Raw genomic sequence first — 25458 nt, forward strand, 5'->3', positions numbered from 1 at the left:
TCGAAGCAGCATCCTCATCGATTGATCATACGCTTCATGCCACAATCGCTAATGCTGATGACGATGATGATGATGATGATGATAAGGTGCCCCTCATCGATTGGGTGCTAATTGCTTTCACGGTGCCAATGGGTACAATTAAACGGTCCAATGGAGCAATTCGGTATTGATTTTGTGGTTGTGTGTGTTTGCAGCCCGATGATACAATTCGACAAGGACGTTCAATTAAAGGGTGAATGAGGTGGATGTGCAGCTTAATGAAAATAAGGCTTTAACTCGTTAAATGTGGTAAAGCACATGTGTTGAAGAATACATATTTCAACATATCGGTTGGGTAAATTGGCTCAAAACAAAAAGCTCCTTAATAAATGTAAAAAATACATGTTTTGAACTAATATATTTTACAAGCGAAATACACTTAACGTCAATCAACAATCGTTTTTAATTTTTAAGAGTGTCAGTTGTTAATTTTTTAGAGTGATTCTATGGCAAGAAGTAAGTGATCGAACAAGAATCCGTCACAAGACCTTCTTCGCCTTCTATTTGGCGTGCAACGTCCAATGCGGACATGCAGCCTCCATGTTTTATATCCAAGTTATTATGTTGTTTTAAGCTTGTTCAATTGTCGTTATTGAAAATATATAGTACTTGAAGAGATGCACTTTTCAATAAAATCATAGATGTGATTCCCAAAAAACTGACATATAAAGCATGAAATACAAATGCAATAGTTATTCTGTAGCAATGAGTTGAGTTTAGTTCAAAGTTCAAACAATAGGCAGAAAACGATTTTATAGCATCACTTAAAAGACTTTTTTTTGCTTACAAGATCATTTTGCATGGATTATTTATTCCTCTAACAAGACTCATTAACTTTAGTCTTTAAGCTTCAAAACCGATTTTGCTGCCTAGATTCTGTAGGCTGCATTATTAAATGACAGTTCAGAGAAATATTTTGATTCAGTGGTCAACATAGACGGTATTTACCACCTGTTTTCATGGAAATTTCTACAATTTTACTGATAGTTCCCTTACAACTCGACATAGTATAGTCAACAGAGTATGGCGGGTCACATGTGCCTTCTTGCGGCCTAGATGAAGGCTTTTTTCTCTCATATTCATGGAACCATCGTACAAATTTGAGAATCACTGCCTTGCAAGCAGATCTCTCCATAACTTTGATGCATACGAGGATCACTCTATAGAGACTTTACCTCGTACAAAAAATACAAAACAGAATACGTTTTCCTTCGAAACCAACATTTGCCACCGGTAACCAGCAGCTCAACCTGTATAGTGAGCTATGTAAATCATTGAGCCATTTTGGTATTTGTATTTTCCAACTATTTTCAAGCAAAAGATCTAAACGATTAGCAGGCACTAATCTCTCTAGGAGCTCCTAGACACTTCTTCACATTTTAAATCCTTTCGATCTTTGACATCCAAAGACACAATACCCACAATGCCTTCTTTGTTACTGTAAGTAATCACTCAAGATTCCAGCAACTGAGGGCAAACTCCTGTTGTTTAACGCGCTTTGCGATAGTGTTTGCTCGGACACTATTTAGTACCATACATCACTGGCAATTTCTTCAACAAACGTAACAGATTAACCGATCACTTGTACTTGCAAAGAAGGCTCTCAAACACTAACCCATGCTGCTGCAGCTCGACGAAGGCCGATTTGCCGGGCGCGGTTGCCGTCGCACCGCCGTCGATGTACTTCGGCGTGTGCGGCGCGTCCGGCGCATCCATCCCGGACTGGGGTGTGCTCGGGGGGCCCTCGTAAGGGCTCCCCAGGTCCGTAAAGTTGAGCGTGTTGGCGCCGATCGAGGCCACTTTATCGAAATGAATTGTAAGGCCGTTGTTGTACGCGTGGTCACCTATCGCACTCTCTATCTTGCCGCGCCCGTCGATGGAAGCGACAGCGCAATCACGGCCCGGTAGGCTGGCGTAACGCTAGTTCCCGACCGCAAGGAGCACCACGCCACTTGCTATCACTTCACCGGCTAATCCCCTTTTCGAGGAGTCACTTCTTCACAGCAGCCACGGCAGGCTATTCTTTCTTTCAGTGAATATTAATCTAAACACTTTTCAACGCACTACAACACGTCAGCTCGGTCACTGCGCTCGGCACTGATTCTTTGCAGGAGAAACCTTTGCTTTATCCTTTAGCAGAATAAACTAATTTCAAAATATGCACACAGCGAGCCACTTTTTCCTTAAACACTCAAAATGCACTCTTTTCAACACTACGCCGGCGGACCGCAGGACGATTGATTCGACCGACTCACTGGACGGTGCAGCACACACTCTTGCGCCCTCAAAGCTGAGAATCACGCATTATCTCGCCCGTACCACACGGTCCTGGGCAATCTTGACGAAGGCTCTGAGAGGATCTTTCCTTTTTTTCCTTTTTCCTTTCTTTTTCTCGTTTTGAAACGAGACCAATTCACACGACGATTGACCTGCCCGTTCGAGACGCGTGAGAGTGAGATGTACTCGGGCTCTTCGCTTTCGGCACACCTTCCGCTATCACACTTTAGGCACACACGCGTCCAGCGCCAGCCGCTTCCTTTCGGATGCCCTTTCTTCGGGAAGGTTTTATCGAGAGTATCACACACTTTCACACATTGAACGATGCTTGCACACACTTATGATGCTCTTGCATGATCTTGCGTCGGCATGGGTTCTGTTGGGCTGGTTCTGTTGCGCTACCCTTACCGGCGATGTTCTCCGAAACGGAATTGCTGCGTTTGATAAGCACTTGCGAGTTATTTACTGATTTGGGGTTGCTTCTGTGATGTACACAAACTGATGGTTTGTATTAAAGACACACTAAACCTTGGCTGCGATCACTATCCGTAGCGTAATATGTCTCAGCTTCAATGGTGATTGAAACAAACTCTTTCTTTCTTGCTGCACTTACTGCTTTGCTTATCAACTTGCCGGTGAGCACTTTTAATCACCACAATTTTGTTCCTCGTTCGATTTGTACTGGATGGCACAGCGGCACACCACAGCAATCAGGATGCGATCGCTCGTCACTATCGGTTCACACCGCACCAAACCGCCGGTAGCAGCGATCGAATCGAAACACTTCTTCAATCTCACCGATACGATGCATTTGCGAAACAACAACAACAACAAAATTACCGACACCTCAAATCACTCGCGCGTATTTAAAATCACAAACAGATAATTAAACCAAACAAACTCCACTGCACCAGCGCAAACCCGTGATCGAACCCCGGTGATGGCGCAAATAATATAATTAGCGTTGCTGTCAAATCTCGGCACCGCACGAGCCAGAGAGAGAATATCACACACAAGCGACGAACGGGGCGCGACAGCAAGCAACGACAACGACGACGACGACGGCGCGAACAACCGCGAGCAAGTGACAAAGCAACTTCCCAAGAAGCGCATCGTTGGCCGGCTAAGGGTTGCGTTTTCAACCCCCCCGTTTGGTGGGATAGCTCCGCCCCGTTTTTCCAGCCACGTGCAAGAGTGCAATGGCGCACTGTATCAACCCCCGTTCGCTGGCAGGGAGCGCGAAAGAGCCGACTAGCAACTGTACGGCCATTTTGTACCCGACGGTACGCACACTATGATGCGAAGGGTTTTTGGTCGGGTCGTGTAGGGAGCGATGTGTGAGCGGCTGTGTCGGTGTGGTAGTGCAAGCCATCGCAAGCAACAACAACAAAGCTTTCGTCTCGTTCCGCCAAATGGAAGGGGAGAGTGAGAAAGCAATAGCTGTAGAGGAACAACAGAAAACCCCAACACACCCCATCGTCAAGGGTTTGTGGTTTGATGCTACTAGCACTGAAGACAAGGGAACTGAAAGGGGTGATACGTGAGGGTGAGGACAGTTCCGTGGAAAACCTGTTCTGCACAAAGCACGTTCGAAATGTTCTGTCTGTCGAAACGGTACGCGAGTGAAACAGAAGCTTCCGTAGCATGTTGGTCTCGTTTTGGTCTGTTTTTGCTGTACTGTTGCTGCTGTATGTTGTACGTTGTCCCCTCTGTATGTGTGTGTGTCACTCTCTGGTGCTTTTTTCGTCTTACCTTCAAGACGCTTTTTTGTTCGTCTTTGGTTTATTGCTGGGTGTCTTTGCAAAAAAGGGTGGTTTTATGGTCGACGGGTGCAATAACAAACAGTATTCACGGGATGCAAGGAGGGGAGGGGATGCACACATTGAGGGGTGAATCAGAAAAAACCACTCTTCCCCTCCGGGAGTAGACGGTTCGCTGGTTTATGTTTTATTTCGCCCGAAACCCCCGGGATTAAGCCGGGCTGTACCGGTGGTGCCGGAAACCCACGTGCCAATGCATTTCATTGACGGCGTCTTTCCATAATGAACGATTCAATGGTGTCTGATATATTTTTTTTAGTCTGAGTTTGTTGTATGTGATATGCATTACGTTGTTTTGGGGTTTAGTGCTGAATGTGTTGACGGTTCCATTTTCTACATGTAATGGAAGCTGTTTTTTATTATTCAAAAGTGAAATGTCGATGTCTGATAAATAGATACGACGAAAGATGTTCCTTGTAGCGTAATTTGAAGTGAAACAATTCCAGCAATCAATTCTATTTAAAGTACAGCAACATACCTCCATGGAACAAATTATGAACACTTTCAAAATTAAAGAATTAATATAATAAAGGAACGTTGCAAAACGACAAAACAACGAAACGTTCAAAGCATTGCAACAAAATTGAATTATCATCAAATTGTTCGAAAACTATAAAAAACAATCAAAAGTTTAAAAATGAAAATTAAAAAAAGCTTTTATATATTCTGAAATGTAATTGGATTTTGTAACGAAATTTCAATTTAAGAAATTTAAGAAAAAAAATCAATCGTTTTTTGTAAGTGTAATATTTATTGCAACAAAGGGAATGGGGAATACAATAAAGTGGTAAAAAAATGAAGAATAGCACAAACACTCACATAAACAAGACAAAAATAAATTTTAAAACATAATTATCACGCACATTAAAGGCATTCTAAATTCCACTTTAACATCCTTCACGATGTCAGGTGTGGAGTTACAACCCTAAAACACTTGCCCTCCATTGCCAGTGTACCTATCACCCTCATTTTTGTCCCCCTCGTGAAACCCTTCTCGTAACCTCAACATTTTTTACATTTCGTCAGTCGGAGAGTGTCGGACCACAAAAACGCTCGATACGGCTAAAAGTGAAGAATCTTCATTACCTCGGCCACAGAATGTAGCTATTTCCGCGCCGCTACGGCACAACATAAACACACAGATTGATTGTCCACGAGCAGGACTGTTACAATGTTACCGCGCCCCACACAACGGACAATTACCCGGTGTGTGCCCTGCTGAAGGTCGACATCGCGACGGAAGACTGGCTTTAAAAATGGTCGAAATGATATTTTATAATTGGGCAGTGGCTGATGCTCCACACCTCATGCAGGCATAATTGCCATCAATTTAGCAAGTGTCCTTATTGTATTGTGAGGGAAAATGCGACAACTGGAATGGGTAAGAGGAGCGAATTGCAAAGATTTTAATGCTGCTGAGGTTGTTTTAATGGTTTGAAATGGGACTTTTCGAGAGTGTTTATGCAGTTCGAATTGAATCATGGTATATCAGTGATAGATTGTCTCATTCTTGTAGCAACACGTAGTATAAATCCATTCATCTATAAATGACAATAATAGAATGTTGGGTAGTTCTTTCACTTTCCTTTTCCCATTAAGAGAATAATTAAACAGTTCCTTCATAAGAACATCAACGCGTGTTCGTCTGTTGCCTGTTGTGATGTCATGTTGCCTTCGTTCGAGTTGAAGGGCAAACAGGGTCCCGAATGACGCACTTTCCGCCCTACCCAACACACCAGCAAGAGTAGAGTTTTCCACTGACTTTGATATCTGCTGTACAGCATCTTCCTCAAGCTCCATCTACCCTTGTTGCATCCCATTCCCCCTGCCTTTGTCTCAACCACAAATCCCACATAACCTTGATTCTACATTTACACACGGAATCGGTTCGCGGCATCTTTCGACGTCGAACTCGAACCTCCATCTACTGCAAACGCACACCAAAAAAGGGGGTAGGCAAAAAGAGGGAAACGAACACGAAATGGGTGCGCGGATAGACGCGCCACTACACTGGCGTAGAGTAGTGGACGCAGCTAACGAAAACCATGAATGAACCCGGAAGGTATAATGACTACGTAACCGTCTTCCCTTTGCCGACGAGCGCACTCCCTCTACTGCCTTCCTCCCGCTACACCACTACCACCATCACCCAGGAAAGCGGTCACTCGCAGACGCCGGGCTCTCAGAGTGGACCGCCCTCGCTCCGCACCCCTGGAGGCTTGGGAGCTCGAAATGGAACACTGTACGCAGCGCAGGGTAAGGGTGAGCAGAAGCGATACGCGATCAAGCTCAGACCCCTTTTTAACTGACCCCTTACGCGTACGCCTTGCAGCACCAGAGGCGGAGTAGTAGAGTAAGAGGGGGCTGTACCGGGCATGCTCTTACTGTAACATCCGCTGGACCAAAATAAAGGCGTCTGGGTTTCGTGTGTTTTCTCGAATTGCGCTCGAGTGGAAAACCTGCGAGATTGAGCTAGCCAAATGAGCTAGCCATCTGCTTCTGGGATGAAGGAGGGATGGAGCAAGGGGCGGATGGAATGGTTCACAATAAGGGGTGGGTTTCATTCATGGAAGATGGGGAGCATGGAGAAATCATCAGTGACGTTTGGAAGTGATATTACATTCATTTCTTTCGTTTAGTCGACAGTTTTGTGACGAAATTTCTCTGTTCAACACAGTTGTTTGCTTATGTACTCCTTATGTATCTTATTGTTGCCAATTTTTGTGATTTATTTAAAGGTTTGCTTGGTCGACAAATCTTATTTACTCACCCAATTCATTTTGAGCAAATGTCATATTCAACATTAAGGCCGGGCTACATTGATCGTACTCGCAAGCGTAATTTCGATTTTCACTAGCGCATCTGGCGGCGGCTGGTGGAAGCTTTTTTTGGTCGTCGGGGGAATGGTCGTGTTGGATCTCAAAATTAATTAGTTTTATCACCGTTTTTTGATGTGAAAACTGCTGAAATACTTGCACAACATATTTATCTGTCAATTACAAAGCGTTTCCAGTCCAGTTAAAGTAAAAACATGGAAAAATAACATATTGTCTGGAGCGGCTCCACATTGTTTATCAAAATGCTTCGGTCAGCCGCCGCCAGATGCGCTAGTGAAAATGGAAATTACGCTTGCGAGTACGATCAATGTAGCCCGGCCTTTAAACATATCATTACACATTGGGGACCGGCCATACAAACGCTGGGTTGAATATCATTTCCTCATACTGTTGCATTGCTATCTTGCGACCTTTTTAACTGTTTTTCCTCTGTTCAGCTTTGTGTTTAATGCCTGTTTGTTTCAATTCCCCGCTTAATTCAGGTAGTTGGATACTGCTGTTGTATGGCTCCAACAACATCAAGGCCGGGCTACATTGATCGTACTCGCAAGCGTAATTTCGATTTTCACTAGCGCATCTGGCGGCGGCTGGTGGAAGCTTTTTTTGGTCATCGAGGGAATGGACCTGCCGGATCTCAAAATTTAGTAGTTTTTCCATCGTTTTCCATTGCAAAAATGGATGCAATGCGTACAAGACATGTGCATCTACGTTTTACAAAACTTTTCTCCTCCGATTTAAGTAAAAAACATGGAAAATTAACGTATTTTCTGGAGCGGCTCCAAATTGTTTGGCAAAATGCTTCGGTCAGCCGCCGCCAGATGCGCTAGTGAAAATCAAAATTACGCGTGCGAGTACGATCAATGTAGCCCGGCCTTCAAAAGTCAAACTCGCGGTCAAGCAACATCACCCGGTAAGGGGCAGTCCCGTGGTACAGTCGTCAACTCTAACGACTCAATAACATGCCCGTCATGGGTTCAAGCCCAGAATGGACCGTCCCCCCGTAGCAAGGATTAACAGTCCGACTACGTGGTAATGAATTAAGTCTCCAAAACCTGTATAGGCCGGCATGTCCACGTAGGACGTTACGCCAAATAGAAGAAGCATAGTAAGATTATATATTGTAAATAGGTACATCTGACTTTTGTTATCTGTGGTGAGTGAACAGTGAATTTATTTATTTGATACTACTTTACAAATTCCACGGGATCTAAGAGGACTCCCCACAATACCCGCAATAATTGAGAAAAAACACGACATAATGTATACTAATTGCTAGAAGATTCTTTTAAACTTTCTACACTACATTGGAATTCGAAATACTCGAATATGTTTATTGAAGCTTCTAATCATGCAAGCAATTGGTTCATATTCAACAGAATGATTTGAATCGTTAAAGTGCAATACATATTTTTCTTAAAGTAAAAGTTGAAGTTAATATCTTTGCAACAAATCTGCCACGTAGTTCAATCGAATTCAATTACAACTCTTACTACAGCAAAGCATATGAGATGTACTAGATAATACAGATACAAACATAGTCTTTCATATTTTTCTTATTTTTGTTATAAATATTATGTTTAATAAGATCTCTTAATGGTAATTTAATACTACGTCTTTTTTTACTACATTTATTTATAATGCTAGTGCTAAACAGTTCATAATATCAAAATAAATTAACAGCAATTTCACACTCATAAAAATAAAAGCTCACTTTGTCACTCCGATATATTCATGCATTGAAGGAAAGCATAGATAGAATTAGTGTATCTACTACTCCAACCGTTCTTGTACTTACTTCCATATACTCTGCTCTACTATCAAAATAAAATTCATCTAAATGTTACACCTCTTCGTGTGGCATTTGCACCTTCTACAGATACCCATGATTCCATCATTATCCAAAATCTGTGGGATACCTTTCCCGAAAGACATCCCAAACAGGATGATTTTCGTTTGGCTACGGTCTCTAGAAAGCCATAGATAATGTTTTCCAAGCCACATCCTAACCATACGTTACGTGTATATGCACCGAAACAGCAAACAAAGCTTCGTTGTGTGAATTTTACACCAACCCGCAACCAACAAGACCATCCCATACAGCAAACAAGGTGAATGTAACATCGAGAACCAGAAGCTACCTCAGGGAGAGAGGAGGTAAAGTCAACTCCCAGCTGGGTCCAACGTGTCGAAAGCTATCGAGATGGGGTGCTGTGTGAATAGAAACACCGAAAAAAAAAACTAAATCCTTCACCACGCACTGCTCATAATTGTCCGTCGATAATCGTATAATAAATAGATGAATTATTATCGAATTTCCCAAACCGAACATTTTCCTTCCGGGGGCTTTGGACGGGCATTTTGTGGCTGCCTCCCTCTTCTACACCTTCTCCGGTAGCTTATGTAGGGTCTATTTTTGATCCGTCGCACAGATCGCATCCCCCCTCGGCTCTGGAATGGTTATTTACGTGCTGCGGGACTGCTAACCAGCAGCATGCCAAATCTCCTCACCTAGGCCATGCAGTGATGGCCACCGTTGCGTATCCGGGACACCTGCCGTCGTTTTGCCAGCTCGCAAACACCACACCTTTGCCGTCCTAGGCAAACGTGGCAAATGGTGCAATCTTACCCCACCAGGAGGTGGTCGATCAATCTGACCAACACTCATTCACAGCACCGTACCAAAATCAATTGTTTCATGAAGTTTGGGTTTGTACTGTTCTTGTTTTCTACCTCCCCATCGCTAGCTACTGGAAGTGAGATCGTTCCGAGATCGCCATTCATGAAAAAAATATAAGATGGACCACACGAATGGTAACCGATCATCGAAAGCAGCGGGAAGCCCGAATGGTTGCCCAGTTGTTTGGGGATCTTGCTTTCGTAGCGTTTTTGCTGTAGTTTTTTTGGAGACCGAGAATGAAAGAGCGAAGAATGGAAGATATTTTTCGAGCGCTGTAAGTTTACTGATGGTACTGTGACCAACTCTTACGTCGGACGAAACCGATCAAGCGGCAGCAATAATGATCGGATCGATAATTAAGCACACCAGCGTGCGGTTTGGGCTGTGTGTGTATGAATGGTTGGAAAGTGTTGGTGCTGTGTGCTTGCGCCACGGTTGGCAGTCACGTTAGCGAAAGAAGGAGATGAGAATCTCATTCATCACGGTGTCCCATGCTTCCGGGATGCCTGTAAAATAATAGCTACAACAGTTTGATTTTAATATTTCATTTTCAATTAGTTTTACTAGCTCTATGAACCGAAACAAAACATAAATGAAGAAGTTTGTGTTTTTAACTCTTGTAGCTCTTTTCATATGTAAACAGATAGTTTTATCAATTATACCTATTTCATTACGTGATTCAGATTACGATAACGAAAGCGCATACATACCCACCAATACTCCATGTTACAAACAAACCTTTATTCTTTGTTTTCTTATTTAAATGTAAAAAATAGGATAATCAAAAGATACCATATTTATTCATTTATGTTTGTCATATCAAATTAACATTGCTTTTCACAGTCTTCCAAACTCACCATTGACCTTTAGAAGTCGACCCTAAAACTTTGACAATCGATCCAACAGTCGCAACACGCCATGGATACGATTATCAGCACTGAATAAGGTCTTCAATCTCGGCATCTTGCCCATCTTGCTCATTTCCGCCTTCGTCAGCGTATTGTTCGACAAGTCCAAATGCTGCAGCTCCTTCAGCTCGTACGGATTATCCGTACGTCCCAATGACTCGACAGCACACACCGACGCATTCAAAACGGTCAACCGCGGGAACTTGGTAGCGATCATGGCGAAATCCAGCACAGCAATGCGGTTCAACGTGACGTTAAGCTCCTGCAATCGATCAAACCGGTAGATCGAATCCAGCGAGCTGAAGCTATTGTTTTGCACCGAGAGTGTCGCCAGCCGGTAGTAGTCCGAGTCGGATGACTCCACGACGGACAGTTGGTTGTCATCGGCGGTAAGAAACTCCAAACCAGGTGTAATCTTCACCGATCGTAGCTGGTTAGTATCGAGCGCAAGGTAAATCAGCGTACTGGCATAGGGCATTGTGGTGAGATCGAATGCAACGAACCGATTGCCAGAAAGGTGTAAATTTTGCAATGCCAGCTGAGCAGCAAACAGTCGATCATCAAGACTGGTCAACCGGTTGTCGTCTAGCGAGATCTCCTTCAGCCTGGGCATATCCGCAAACAGGAATGGATCGACATGTTCGATCGAGTTGTTGGACAACCAGAGCATCCGCAACGAGTACAGCTCCCGGAAGGTACCGTTCGGCAGGTTCGACAGCTTATTGTTGCCCAGGAACAGCTCCTCTAGCTTGAACAGCCCATCAAATATTCCTACCGGTAGGTCGGTCAGCAGCGTGTCCTCGAGATCGAGCACTGTCAGAGCGCCCACCTTTCGGAACACGCCGACATCAAGCACACGGAGTGGATTTTCCGCCAGGTACAGTTGATGCAGCACGGGAGTGTTATCGAACAAGTCCGCCGAAAGCTCCGAAATGTTGTTGGACGATACGTCCAGATAGTCGAGATACGCCATATGCTTAAACCAAGCCGGTTTCAGCTCGCAAAGGTTGGGGTTGCCATCGATCGTCAGCGTGTCCAGCCTACGGTTTGCCCAGAAGAAGTGATCCGGCAGGGTGGTAAAGCTCATCTGCTTCATCCTCAATGTTTTCAGTGCTTCGTTTCCGGTGAAGATGTCCTTCAGCTCGCCCTTGAATGGGCCAATATACAGTTCGGTCAGATTGGCTAACCGTCGGAACGCATTTACGCTAATCGATTCGAGCACTGTGTCCTGAATTTCAACCGTTTGTAAGCTTGGCGCTCCCGCAAAGAACGTCTCATCAAGGGCTATGCTTTCGTTGCTGGTAAAGGCTAAGTATTCCAGGTTTGGGAGTGATCCAAAGTAGCTCGCTTTAAATCTGATAGAACTCTTTTTCAGCGAGATTCGTGTGAGGTTTTTCAAGCCGGATAGGAATCCCGGATCCACACCAATCAGAGAGTTGGTATCGAACGATAGGATGTCCAGGCTTTGCAACGAATCGAGCCGAACACTGTTTAGCCCTGTATAGTTCGTTTCTTCCATGAAAAGTTGAGTGAGATTTTGTAAATCATTGAAAAGATCGAGTGATTCGTATTCCGGTGTGGCATTCACGAATGCCAGCATTGTCAGAGATTGCAACCCACGGAAACAACCCTGCTCCATCGTTGCTATCTTGTTGCCGTCCAGGTTCAACGTAAGCAGGCTGGACAGCTGATTGAACTGTCCCGACTCTAATCGGCTGATCCTATTCCGCTGCAACCCAAGGTAGTCCAGTTTGATGGTTTTGTTGATGGCCGATGGAATGCGATCGAGGCGGTTCGACTCAAGATCTAAGGTCACCAGATTCGGGACGCCCTCAAGTGCAGTTTCATCCAATTCTCGAATGAAATTGTACGACAAATCCAAATACTCCAGATTGGTTAGATTTAAAAGGCTTGCATCGATGTGTTTAAGCTGGTTTCGGTTAAGATGCAAATTTATAACACTTTCCAGCCCTTCAAATGTACCAGGCGCTAGTTCTTTGATCTGATTATCCGACAGAATGATCGTCGTTAGGTTAGTTAGCTTGCCAAACAGACCCACTGGAATGTTCCGAATAAAGTTGTCCTCTGCCGAAAAGGTATCTAGCAGCGGTGTATCGTTCAGGAAGTGTTCTTCAATCTCCGTCACCTCGTTCTTGTCGATCGTTAGCTTTTGAAGCTTTGAAGCCCCTTCTAGCGAACCGGCCACCAAACGTTTGATACGATTGCCACCCAAATCAAGCTCCTTCGTCGTTAGGTTAGTTAGCTTGCCAAACAGACCCACTGGAATGTTCCGAATAAAGTTGTCCTCTGCCGAAAAGGTATCTAGCAGCGGTGTATCGTTCAGGAAGTGTTCTTCAATCTCCGTCACCTCGTTCTTGTCGATCGTTAGCTTTTGAAGCTTTGAAGCCCCTTCTAGCGAACCGGCCACCAAACGTTTGATACGATTGCCACCCAAATCAAGCTCCTTCAGTTCGCTACAATTACGGAACAAACCTCCCTCGAACGTGCTAAGCAAGTTACCTGCAAGGTACAAATCTTCCAACTGTTCCAACGTGTCAAACGTACCGGGATTGATGTGCCGCAGGAAGTTTCCACTCAACCACAGCCGCTTCAGATCGGTACTGTGCGCGAACAGCTGCACATCCAGCTCCTGCAATTGATTATACTCGATAGAGAAACGCTGCAGATCGGTCAGATTCTGTATCAACGCGGGCTGGAGCGTTGCGATCGTATTGTTGTCCAGATTGATCATCACCAATCTGAGATTCTCCTCGAACGTGGCACTGTCCAGGTGCGACAGATAGTTCTGTTGTAGTTCCAACTCCCTTAAAACACCCATCGAGTTAAAGACCGTTGCCGGTAGGACTTTCAAATTGTTGTTGCTTAAGTTCAATCCCCTCAGCTTGACCAGGTTCTCAAATGCCGTTGCTTCTATCACTTCCAGCCGGTTGTTCTGCAGGAGGAGCTGTTCCAGTTGCCACGGCCCATCGAACGTGCCGGCCACAAGCGTTCGCAGCATGTTTCCACTCAGATCCAGCTCCTGCAGTGCCGTCATTTCACCGAACGTCTCCTTCTTGAGCTCCTGCAAGAAGTTGTCCGCTAACGACAACTTTTTTAGCTTTGGCTTTTCCGCGAAAAACAGATCCGGTAGCGTGCGCAACAGGTTGCCACTAAAATCTATTTCCTGCACGTACGAAATTCCCCTGAACGTCTGCGGATCGATCGTTTCGAGTTGGTTTTTAGACAGGCTAAGGAGTTCCAAACTTCTTGCTCCCAAAAACATACTACCGTATGTCTTGCGCAGCCTGTTGTTGTCGAGATACAGATACTTCAAGTCAGTTGCGTGACGGAACGTTTTGGGCAACAACTCGTAAATATCGCACCCCGATGCGTTGAACGTTTCCACGCCACTGGATTTCGCGAACACTGTTTGCGGTATGGCCGAAAGGGATGAGTTTTCGAAGGTCACATGGCTGTAGTAGTCCGAATCGAAGGTAATCGATAGTGAGGCGGTATCGGACGGAGTGGCAAAACGAAGGCCACTGTATCGACATGTAGGCGGTTCGCACGTTAGAGAGATTGGCGATTCAGACCTGCATACTTGCTGGTGGGCCACCAACAGCAGTAGCAAGGACCACACACTAAAAACAGACATACACACGGTTTACTTTTTTCGCGTACAATCAAACAAACTTTTCACCTTGCTTTTTGGTACTTACCTAGGCCAGAGCCCCATCTTAAGCACAAGACACCAATTGAACCAACTGCTGGGAGACACTCGGCTACACTGAGGAATCACGGCCGCGCGATGGCAGATTTTATTCCGCACGGCTCCTCGCTTTTGGTGGGTCATTGGGTCATCTTTGTGCACAAAAGATTACAGAATTCGGATTTTGGATTCACCTTCAATGACCTGCAATTTTGATTCTTTCAATGTTAATTCGCATACCTCAGCTGAGCTAATGGATTAGAGATGTGAATGGTCTTCAGTAACTGGTAAAATGATCTTTTTTTTTAAAGAAATTAGTTACTAACTCCATAGCATCAGTATTCGCAACTAATTACTCTTATAGCTCACTTTAAACATTTAGCTCAAAATTTGTACGACAAAATATAAAAATCATAAATATTTCCCCATACTTATCCTGGAACTGTTCTTCAACCCATACCGATACTGGAAACGGTCCAGAACCCACACAGGTGTTTGAACTATTCCCAAACCCATAACTAGCCATGAATAGGCACCCTACAAACAAACCAGTCCTGTAACAGATCTAATACTCATATCGGAACTGATCTCGAATCCATATCGCTCCTGCAATTTGTCCTGAACCCATACCAATCTTGAAAATGAACCAAGGTTTGGCTATACCGGTTCTAGAACCAATCCCATTTTCAATATCACCTGAAATAAGTATTGAATTATATTTCAATCCTGGAACTCATTCTGATATTAGTACAAATCCAATTGTATAACAATTCTCAAACTGGTCCTGAATACATAACGGTAAATAATGTAGATCCCATAACAATCGTAAAACATGTCATGAATCAGCCCTTTCGGTATTATCTCTGGTACTATGTTGGTGCTTAAACTTCTCTTTAATATATTTTGCTACAAAAACTGTACCTTTTTGTGTCTCTGTCATGGAACGGATCACAAAACAGTCCCAGTTCAGGAACCCATACTCTGATTATTGTCAGTGCCTCAAACCTTGTTTCACAGCTTTTTTAATTTAATTTGTATTTGTTACTTTTACCCAATACATTCAGTGAATTCTGAGATCCAATTGCTTGTAACTAGTCACGATTACTTGGTACTCCTTATAATTACTAGTAACTATTGGTTCTACAGACTTCTTACTTAAAATTCTTCCAATCTATTCTGGTAATTCAAACCAACGATAAGTTATTAAAAACTGGTTACTGTAACTAGTTCCTCATCGAAAAGAAACTAGTTACACAGTAACTTTTTATTCTTAACCAATACCATCACTATGAAAAAGTCTTATCAGGCGTGAATTGTATTATGCAACAAGAAACACACACGAACATCTGCCCCACAAGCTGTTTGCCAAAATTTGCAAACTACAGTTGTATTGATTGCCTACGGGGTAGATGGGAGGGCGGGGAATCCTACAATCAGTAGCGATAAGGCATATAAACAAATTACTTTTTTGGGACGGAATCACCCCGGGTCAACGTGGTAATGATAATGAAATGATTATTACTTAACCAATGCAGTTCGGTGATTGTAATTCTTAGAACGATTCTCACTCAACCATGTGGCCTTTTCAAACGTGTATGATTAACAGCTTTGCTGCAGGTTCTACTGCTTATCACATGCTTTTTAATGCTATGTTAGTATTTCGACTATACACAACAAAACAACACAAAACCAGTCAATCAAAACAAGCAAAACACTGCATTGTCAAAATTTAATCTTTTATTCTTTCTAAAAGTTTCATTCGTCCCTCTTCACACACAACAGATGCCATACAGTTGCTTGGAACAAACACTCTCCAACATTTCGTGTAACGTTTCCTTCTCCTTGTACGCAAACGTTACATCCGCTTCTTCCATCGACGCCTTCAAGCTTTTCAGGAAATCACACTTCCACACCGTACCCTCCAGCCCGATCGTTTGCAGATCGTCGAACGCACGGAGCAAATCTTCCACCACAAACGTATCGAACCTGTTGCCACCGAAAACAAAGTTCTGCAACTGCCGGAACACGGCAAATGCACGCACGTCCAACGCGGTCAGATTGTTGTTAGAGATGTCCAGATGGACCAGGGTGGGCGTATGCTCAATCTTCCCGAACTGGACGCGCTCCACGAAGCTGTTCGACACGTTCAGTGTGTAGAGCGGTACTATTTCGTTGAAAAGTTTGGCCAAATTCAGCTCCGTGAACGCATTGTACGACGCGTCCAGTTCGGTTAGCATCTTGAACTGGTAGAAAGCATCAAGAGCTGTGAAATTGTTACGCACCACCGAAAGGGACGTGATGTGGCTGTACGAGTCTTCGAGCTTCACCTCAATGGAGGATAGTTTGTTATCGTCAACGAACAGCTTCTCCAGGGTGGAATGGATCTTCAACGAGGTCAGTTTATTGCTTTCCAGCGACAGCATAAGCAAACGGCCGGCGAATGCCATCGCACTCTCATCAAACGTGGTCAAACGGTTGTACGAAAGATCAATCGCCGTAACGGGCAATCCAGCAAACAGCTGAGGATCTATCGCGGCAAGCTTGTTGTGAGACAGGATGACAATATTAAGCTTCTCCAAACTCTTGAACATGGCCGGCTGCAAAGCTTCCAGCTGATTGTTCTCGAGTGAAAGTGTTTCCAGGGAGTAGAGCCGGTTAAAAACACCTTCCGGCAGCGTTCGTAGCTGATTGTTGGCCAGATCCAACTTGGCCAAGACGTAAAGTTTATCGAAGATACCGGCGGGAAGGGTGGTAAGGTTGGCATCCGCCATCCTCAAACTTTCCAGCAGGAACGTTTGAGCAAACAAGCCGCCCGGCAGTGATTTAAGCGGATTTTCCGAAATATCCAACTCTCTCAAAAGTCCGAGCGGATCGAACACTCCCGGCTCCAGCACAGACAGACTGTTATTCAGCAGCACCAACTCCTCTAGGTACGGCACGTACTGGAAGAAGTCTTTCGGCAGCTTCACCAACTGCTTGTTATCGGACAGGGAGAGCTTTTCCAGCGCTATAGTAGAGCGGAAGAACTGAGCCGGAAGGGAGGCAAATGTACCGCCCTGCACGTAAAATTCCACCATCCATGATTTGTTGGCCAGCAATGTGTCCGGCACAACAATGCTTTGATTGGAGAGAGAAACAGTTTGCACGCGGTTCAGTATGTCCAGTCCGCTCAAACCATCAATGCCGATCTCATTATCATTGATATAGAATTCCCTGAGCTTACCAATGCCGCGCACCGATGCCTCGTCCACCGCTGCCAACCGGTTCTCCGATAGGTCCAGCTTCTCCAGCTCCGAAAGCGATGCAAACGGTGCGCCCGTCAGCTCGGTAAGCTTTATGTTCCTTAGCGTGAGATCCTCCAGCTTAAGCAACCCTTCAAAGGTGGCCCGAGTCACGCGTCCCAACGGGTTGCCGCTCAGCGTTAGCGTGACCAGCTTCCGCAGCGGAGTGAAGATGCCCTCCAGCGGACCGGTCAGACGGTTATCCGTCAGATCCACCGTTTTCAGCTTTCTGTTGCCGACGAACGTGTCCACCGATAGACTATGAATTTGGTTCCGCTCCACGTACAGTTCCTCCACGGCCGGGAAGTCGTTCAAGCGAAGTTTGGTGATTTCGTTTTCCCCCATGTACAGATCCTCCAGATTTGCCAGCGGCTCGCCGACAACGGTAGACTTGATCTTATTTGTCTCCAGCGTCAGTGTGCTCAGGTTCGGAAGCTTTGCCAAGGCACGAGGGATTTCCGTCAGCTTGTTTTGTTTCAAATTAAGCTTTTTCAACGTAGTCATGTTTGCGAACGCATTATCCTGCAGCGAGCGCAACCGATTGTCCGACAGGTCCAGTAATTTGAGGCTGGTAAGGTTCGCCAGCGCATTCGAAATGTTGTACAGCAAATTAGCGCTCAGATCCAACTCTTCCAGCTCCACCAGCGGTGCAAACAGGTCCGGATCTAGGTCGGTCAGTTTGTTACCTTCCAGGAAAAGCAGTTTCAACGACTGCTGCTTAGCGAACAAACCTTTCGGTAGCGTTTTTAAGCCACAGAAATCCATTGCGAGTGCCATCAGGGAGGGTATGCGCAGGAAATCGTCGTCAATTGATTGGAGCGGATTTTTATTCAGATACAGCTCAGAAAGCTGTACGGCACCTTCGAGACTGTCTCCGCTTACCATGCTGATAAGATTATTCTGCAAATATAGCTTATCCAATACCCTCAGCGCACGGAATAAGCCTCCCTCGATCGTCATGATACCGTTTTGGTTCAAATCTAACGCCCTCAGCGATTGTAGCGCATCAAACGTACCAGGGAAGATATGACCGATATTGTTGTTCTCCAGCAATAGCATCTCCAGCTTCCGCAGATTTCTAAACAGTGCCGCATCCAACGACTCCACCTCGTTGTGAGAAATGACAAGATCCTCCAGCTTGGCTGTGTTTGCGAACAGATCCGAATGCAACTCCTTCAGCGAATTGTTGCTCATCTTCAGCTCTTTCAGCGCGGTGGTGTAGCGGAACAGATCCTTCGGCAGCTCGGCCAGCTGGTTCACGCTCAGGTCCAGTTTGGCCAGCTTCGTCTGCGCAATGAACGTTTCCGGTGCCAGGCTGGTCAGACGGTTCGATCCCAAAGTTAAATACTGTAGCGTCGCCAGCGAGGCGAACGTGTCCGGTTCGATCGTGCTGATACGATTGTTGTGTAGTGCCAGATTATCTAGCTCAACTAAGCCCTTAAAGCTATTCCTGGTCAGTCTCTCCAAGAAGTTGAAGCTCAGGTACAGCTCATCAAGTATCGTGAGATCCTCAAATATCCCTTCAGGTAGCTCAAGAATTCGATTGTGATCGAGTAGCAGGCTCGTGAGTGAGCTCAATCCAGCAAACAGCTTCCTTGGCAGCACTGGAATCTTGTTGCGCGACAGCCGAATCACGCTCAAATTTGCCAACCCCTCGAACGTGTACTCCTCTACCGCATCGATACGGTTGCCGCCAAAGTTGATACGCCGCAGATTCGTGGCATTGCGGAACATGCGGTTGAACAGCTTCGGGATGCGATTTCTGTGCATCTGCAGTGATTTCAGTGCGACCGCCTTCGTGAACGTGTCCGCATCAACACGCTGCACGTCAACTTCACGCATTACGAGCGTATCCACTTTCTGCCCATTGTCCTCGAACAGCGATGGCGGTACAATCGACACGAGCGACTTTTCGAACTGCACCTCAACCGTACCATACTCGGCGGAGAGATTGAACTTGTACGCCTGCACATCACCGCCCAGAAGCTGCTCATTTACGACAAATTCGCAATAATTCTCAGCACATTTGAAGGAAGGTTCGCCACGCACAATTACAATCAGCAGCAGCACCAGTGGAAGTGCTTGCAAAACACTAAAAAACAAGAAAAACCACAACAAAACGCTCGTATCAATGTTATTGAACCGTCTCGGGAATGATTATTATGCAATAATACCTTCGCCTGAAGCTTCCCATCCTATCACACTCGGGACTATCACACACTGACACTTGAAGTTGTCGGCTCGCGGCCGAAACGGAACTGAACCGTCTGCCAGCCACAGCAATGCCATAAATACCCAAAATTTACAGTCGTTCGAATGACCTTGAACTCGGTATCAGGATGTCTTTTTGTTAAGAGAAGCATTTGCACGCGATTAGCAACTGGTTTTTTGGTGTAACTGGTTTGTTGTTTTTTTATTGCTTATGCTCTGCCATACGCAATCTATCAAATGTGTTTACAACCTTTTTGCAAAGATTATGCTGCCTCCAGACGATCACCTCTAACCTGTTTGTGATATTGTGCCTGCAGAGAAGAAACGTTACTCACCAGAATCCAGTACCCTCTGACATTTGTCTACCAACGGGTTGTGATCATGTGTTTTCAAAGATTACGCTGCTCTCGTGGATTCCCATTTCCGTTCATTCTCGTTTCGTTCGGCTTTCGTAATTTATTCAATCTGTTCAACACAACCACAACACACATTCAGCACGCTCGCTTCGCTCAACAGAACAGCCGACTGACGCGCCCGATCGTACAGGTCGGTGTTTCCACCTGTCCCTGCTGCCAAAACCGTACATCTCTATCCTCGATGTAGCGCTCCAGCTCGTCCAGAAAGGCGGGCTCCCATTCCGTCCCCTCCAGGCCGATTATTTCCAAATCCTTAAAGCTACCGAGCACCTCCTCGATCGAGAACTGCTGGAACGCGTTGCCACCGAACAGGAAGCTTTCCACCGCCGGGAAGTACCGGTACGCATCCATCTCCAAACTAGCCAACCGATTGCCTGACACATCCAACCGCTCCAGGAACGCGTGCATCTCTATCTCTGCCAAATTCAGCTGCTCAATGTTGCAGTGCGACACGTTCAGCACTTCCAGCACCGACATGGCTTTCGATATCCGCCCCAACTCTAGCACGCGCAGCTCGTCGTTCTCGGACGCGTCCAGCTCCTCCAGATTGTTGAACCGGTACAGCGAATCCAGCTCGGTGAATTTGTTGTTTGCGATCGACAGGCTGCGCAGATTGTACGACGGTGAGTTGTCGACCTCGATCGCCGTCAGCTGATTGTTCTCCACGTACAGCTCCTCCAGGTCTTCCGTGATGCGGATCGAAACGAGCTGATTGTCGTCCAGATCGAGCTCAATCAGCGTTTTGAAGAAGGTCGTCTGTTGTAAGTCGAAGGTGGTGAACTTGTTGGAGGAAAGATCAAGCAGCTCGAGATCGAGCGAATCGTGGAAGAGCTGCGGATCGAGACTGCTCAGCTCGTTGCCGCTCAGGTCGATCGTGCGAAGGTTCTTCAGATCGTCGAACAGCACCGTGTCGAGCGTTTTTAGATGATTGTTATCGAGCGACAGTGTCTTGAGCGAGTACAGATTTCTAAACACACCATTCGTCAGCCCGTTCGCAAGCTCGTTTTCACCCAAATCCAGCAGCTCCAGGTCGTACAAATTGTCGAATATGCCCATCGGTAGTGTGCGCAACTTCATGCTGGAAAGATCCAGCACCTCTAGCCCAACGACGTGGGAAAACACGTCCCGATCCAGCTCACCGACCGGATTGCCCGACAAATATAGTGCGTCCAGCCCATCGAGCGCATCGAATATGCCCTTCTCGAACTGCGTTAACCCGTTGCGCGTAAGCACCAGCGTTTGCAGGTTGGAAAGATCCTTAAACCACTGCTTGTTCAACCCGCCCAGCTTGGCGTTGTTGACGATCGCCAGCGTTTGCAGCTTCTTGTTGAAGTGGAAGAATCGGGGCGGCAACGGACTTGCCACACAGTTAAACAGATACAGCTCCTTCAGCCTCTGATTGTTAGACAGCAGATCCTCGGTGAAGTCGATCGAGCCCGGACCGAGCGAGATAGTTTTCAGATTGCCCAAATGCTTGAACGTGTTTGCATCGATGCGCGAGACCGGGTTGTGGTTGATGGACAATGTTTCGAGCATCTCGAGCCCTCGCAGGGAGGATCCTTCGAGCCGGTGCACGCGGTTCTCGTCCAGGTCAAGTTTCTCGAGCGATGACATACCGTAAAACGCGCTGCCACTGACGTCCGCCAGGCTAACGTTCTCGAGCGACAGCTTTTCCACCTTGCGTAGATCGCGGAAACTGTTCGCCTCCATGTCGACCAGTGGATTATCCGAAAGTTGTAGCTCCTTGAGCTTCCACAGCCCCGCGAAGCTGTTCGCCAGCGGGCCCACTAGATGATTGCTCGATAGGTTCAACTTCTCCAGATTACCATTTCGCGCGAACGTATTTTGCGGGATACTATGCAGATGGTTTCGGTCAAGATGAAGCTCCTTCAGCGATTCCAGTCGCTCGAAGCTTTGCGGCGTCAGCTCCTGGATGAAGTTCTCGGACAGGTACAGCTCCTTCAGGCGCTGCATCATGCTCCAGCTCTGCGGGTCGATCTCGTGCAGTCGATTGCGTGTGAGCGAAAGCGTCGACAGGCGCAGCAACGAACGCAGCGCGTCCGGTATGCCGTCGATCATGTTACCGTCCGCGTACAGTTCGTGCAGTTGCTTCGCCTTGCTGAACATATCGTCCGGCAGGTCGCGGAACTTGTTGTCGGAGATGTCGAGCAGCTCGAGCCGGGGCAGATCCAGCACGCCCGGCGAAAGTTCGGACAGATCATTATCAGCAAGGTACAGCTCTTCCAGGCAGGTCGCGATCGCCGCAAACACTCCTTCCGGTAGCTGCTGAATGTTGTTGTTCTCGAGCGAAATCTCCTTCAGGCTTTTCTGATTTGCAAACAGCTTGACCGGTATCTCTTCGATCAGATTCTCGGCCAGCGAAAGCGTACGCAGCTGCGTCGTATCGTCTAGGAACCGTTCATCTACCCGGCGGATGATGTTTTGCTCCAGCTCCAGCTTTCGCAACCGCTCCAACCCCTTCAGCGAGCCGGCTTTCAGTTCCTCGAGCTGATTCTCGTTGATGAACAACTTTTCCAACGACGACAAACCGCTAAAGATGCCTCCCTCGATCGACGACAAACTGTTGTCCTCCAGGTCGAGCGTCTCCAGGCGTCGCAACGTATCGAAAGTACCGGGGCTAATCTTGTGCAGAACGTTTCCCTCCAGCCGCAGTACCCTCAGGCTGGTCGCGTGTTTCAGCAGTGATTTCTCCAGCACTCGAATTTCGTTATGCTGCAGGGATAGATCTTCCAAGTTTTTCAAGCTAGCTAGCACGGCCGGCTGCAGCTCCTCGATTGAGTTGTTGTTCAGCTTCAGTATCTCCAGATTTACATTGCCCGCAAACATGCCATCGTCCAACCGTTCGATGTAGTTGTCAGCCAGCACCAACTCTCTCAGATGTCCCAGCGGCAGGAACGTGTTCGGCGACATCAACTTCAGATTGTTGCCCTCCAAATCGAGCTCAGTCAGCGCGGTCAGCGGTGCGAACGCTTGCGGATCAATCGACACCAGCTCGTTCTCCTTCAGTATCAACTTGCGCAATCCTGTCAGTCCGAGAAAGGTGTTACGCGACAACACCGACAGATAGTTGTGATCCAGATGCAGCTCCCGCAGCTGCCCCAGCTCCTCGAACAGCCGATCGGGCAGCTCCTCCGCATGGTTGTGGTCGAGGTTCAGCTCCGTCAGCTGGTACAACCCGGCGAACGTTTTGCTCGCGAACTGTGCAATCTTGTTCCGGGACAGCCGTAGCGTCTCCAGATTGTCCAGCCCGCGGAAGGCAAACTCCCCGACCGTGACGATCCGATTGCTGCCAAGGTTGAGCCGCAGCAGCTTGGTCGCGCGCACAAACCCATCGTCGTGTAGCGCGGTCAGGTGATTCTTCTGCAGCTGCAGGTACTTCAGCTCGTGCGCATCATCGAACGTGCTCGATTCGAGCAGCTCCACGTCGCAGTCCTCCATCTTGAGCGAGACCACATTCTCGTTGTCGGCGAACAGCGACGGTGGGATGATCGGGAGAGATGAGTAAGCTATCTCGACCTCAACGAACGATCCGCTTCCGTCACCGCCGGTGTTGATGATCGCTTCCGACACCTCGTCCGGTGTGTCCAGGAACAGATTCCACAGCTTGCACTCGCGCCCATGTCGATGGCAGCTGAAGGTGTACTGCTGACCCGGGAGAGCCGCTGACACGGTGGTGGCGAGCAGCAGTAGCCCCAGCGCCAGCAGCCCTGCAGATGCTGCCGAGATACTGCAACGAGAGGTAGCAAAATGGGTAAAAATAGAAAGCTATTTCGTTGAGGTGAATTTCTTTCCCGCTCGTTGCACCACACGGAAATGAAAAGCGGGCACATATTTTTGGGCCAATTCGTTTTTCTCACTTGCGTGACATTTCACCAGGTACGGGGGACTCTATTTCAGATTTTCACAGTACAGTTAATAATCATCGGTTAATTGAAATGTTTAAGGAGCCTCGATGCTTCTAAGAGATTGTCACGTCACTTCTTATGTAAAATCACGCTCATCACTAATTATCCAGTAACATTTTGTAACAAAATAGTAAAAAAATTAAAATAAACTCTAGTCAACAAACGTTCCTTCCATTTGATTATTTCACCTTTCAACGTACTTTTGATTCAGCTTCATCCTTATCCACTCATAGTAAACTGCTTACAGCAAACAATAATTGATAATATCACACACTATAAAATGAGAAAAACAACTTCTAGAACACTAACTTTCTAATTTGGCAAATTTTACGATGCTCCTTAGCCGAGCATCAGAACGGAACTGAGCGGTCGGAGACAATTTGAGCCTGCATTGTAGCAACAGATTCTGTCACCCATCCCGTGGACGGAACGAGACACACACCGACAATAGAATACCGCACAGCTGGGTAATGCCGGATTTTATTTTAATCGTATCCCCTTCATTTCTTCACACCTCCCCTTCCCTCGCTGTTTAATGCTCATTTCAAATCTCTATCATACGCTAAAGCAAGGGCGAGACACGCCCGGGTTGCGGTGAAAGTACGGCGCCGTACGGTACAGCAAGCGACGCGTTACGAAAACTGGCCACAAACTGCAACAGAGACATTTTCTGGTGGACGTGCGCCAAACCTCACGCTTCGTCCGCCGCTTCACCGAATCGCCCTGTCCGAATCGTTGACCTTTTTGGCGTGCTACAATTTTTAGCGAAATTGTGCGTCGACAGTGATACATTTTTGTTGATCAATTAGCCATCGAGAATCGCGCGCTCGAATGGACGCGCTCGGTGCGCGATATTACGCGCCCTACAAAAACAATACGCACCGGGCTGTTTGTAAATAAAATGCGACTGGCGTACACACGAGCCGGACGCCGGCAAGGAAGCAGCAAGCTGTGAAGGTGTCACGATGTTAGGTATGTATATGTCCCGCAAACGCGGTAGTTCTATTTTCGGTACGGTACGCGAACAAAGCCGTCGTGTGTGTGTGCGGTTTAATGAATGCAGACGCGTGCTTGAGTAATGCCATGGGAGCAAAACAAAGCAAAAAAACCATCATAAGCATCTGCTACTAATTATCTCTCGGATTAGGAAACCTGTGCGGCAGCAGTTCCTGGTACGGTATGGCAAGCAGGAAATTGTTCTAGCTGTGTTAGGCTTTAAGTCAAATTATTTCTTTATTTTATATGACATCTGAAGGACTTTGCTTGCAGTTGCAATATGTTATCTCGTGATTGTGATGTTTGTTTTTCTTTCTTCTAAAGCAAATGGGATAGTCGTCAAGGCGTATGCCTTAACAAA

The 25458-nt window shown here is 46.4% G+C and overlaps 3 protein-coding genes across 4 annotated transcripts in view; all 3 read right to left on the bottom strand.

Moving 5' to 3' along the window:
- Positions 1-2404, bottom strand: part of LOC120949763 (homeotic protein distal-less) — a 50303-nt gene extending 47899 nt beyond the window's left edge. Inside the window, exon 1 of one of the 2 annotated variants that reach the window (XM_040367258.2) lies at positions 1655-2404. In XM_040367258.2, coding sequence (XP_040223192.1) covers positions 1655-1755 — 101 coding nt within the window. In that variant the 5' untranslated portion in view covers positions 1756-2404. The remainder of the gene's footprint in view (positions 1-1654) is intronic. The other variant, XM_049607877.1, reaches the window with a different exon arrangement.
- An 8045-nt stretch (positions 2405-10449) lies between these two features.
- Positions 10450-20100, bottom strand: LOC120961386 (uncharacterized). Its single transcript, XM_049611202.1, has 3 exons — positions 16045-20100; positions 14278-14419; positions 10450-14199 (listed from the first exon to the last, which is right to left on the bottom strand). The coding sequence occupies exons 1-3, from the start codon at positions 19388-19390 to the stop codon at positions 10530-10532; spliced, it is 7158 nt and encodes a 2385-aa protein (XP_049467159.1). The 5' UTR covers positions 19391-20100; the 3' UTR covers positions 10450-10529.
- Positions 20101-20173: 73 nt separating this feature from the next.
- LOC120950123 (chaoptin-like) lies at positions 20174-24552 on the bottom strand. The gene is made up of 2 exons (XM_040367895.2): positions 24302-24552; positions 20174-23923 (listed from the first exon to the last, which is right to left on the bottom strand). Exons 1-2 carry the CDS (start codon positions 24316-24318, stop codon positions 20269-20271), a joined length of 3672 nt encoding a protein of 1223 aa, XP_040223829.2. The 5' UTR covers positions 24319-24552; the 3' UTR covers positions 20174-20268.
- Positions 24553-25458: the final 906 nt, after the last annotated feature.

The sequence above is a fragment of the Anopheles coluzzii genome, chromosome 2 (genome assembly GCF_943734685.1).
Source record: "Anopheles coluzzii chromosome 2, AcolN3, whole genome shotgun sequence".
Taxonomy (NCBI): Eukaryota; Metazoa; Arthropoda; class Insecta; order Diptera; family Culicidae; genus Anopheles; species Anopheles coluzzii.

Coding starts and splice junctions, on each gene's coding strand:
- LOC120961386 (XM_049611202.1), bottom strand. CDS start 19,390: ATGCGTGAAGTTGACGTGCAGCGTGTTGATGCGGACACGTTCACGAAG. Junction 14,420..16,044: donor GCAACTGTATGGCATCTGTT/GTGTGTGAAGAG, acceptor TTGTGCACAAAG/ATGACCCAATGACCCACCAA. Junction 14,200..14,277: donor AAGATGGGGCTCTGGCCTAG/GTAAGTACCAAA, acceptor GTCTGTTTTTAG/TGTGTGGTCCTTGCTACTGC.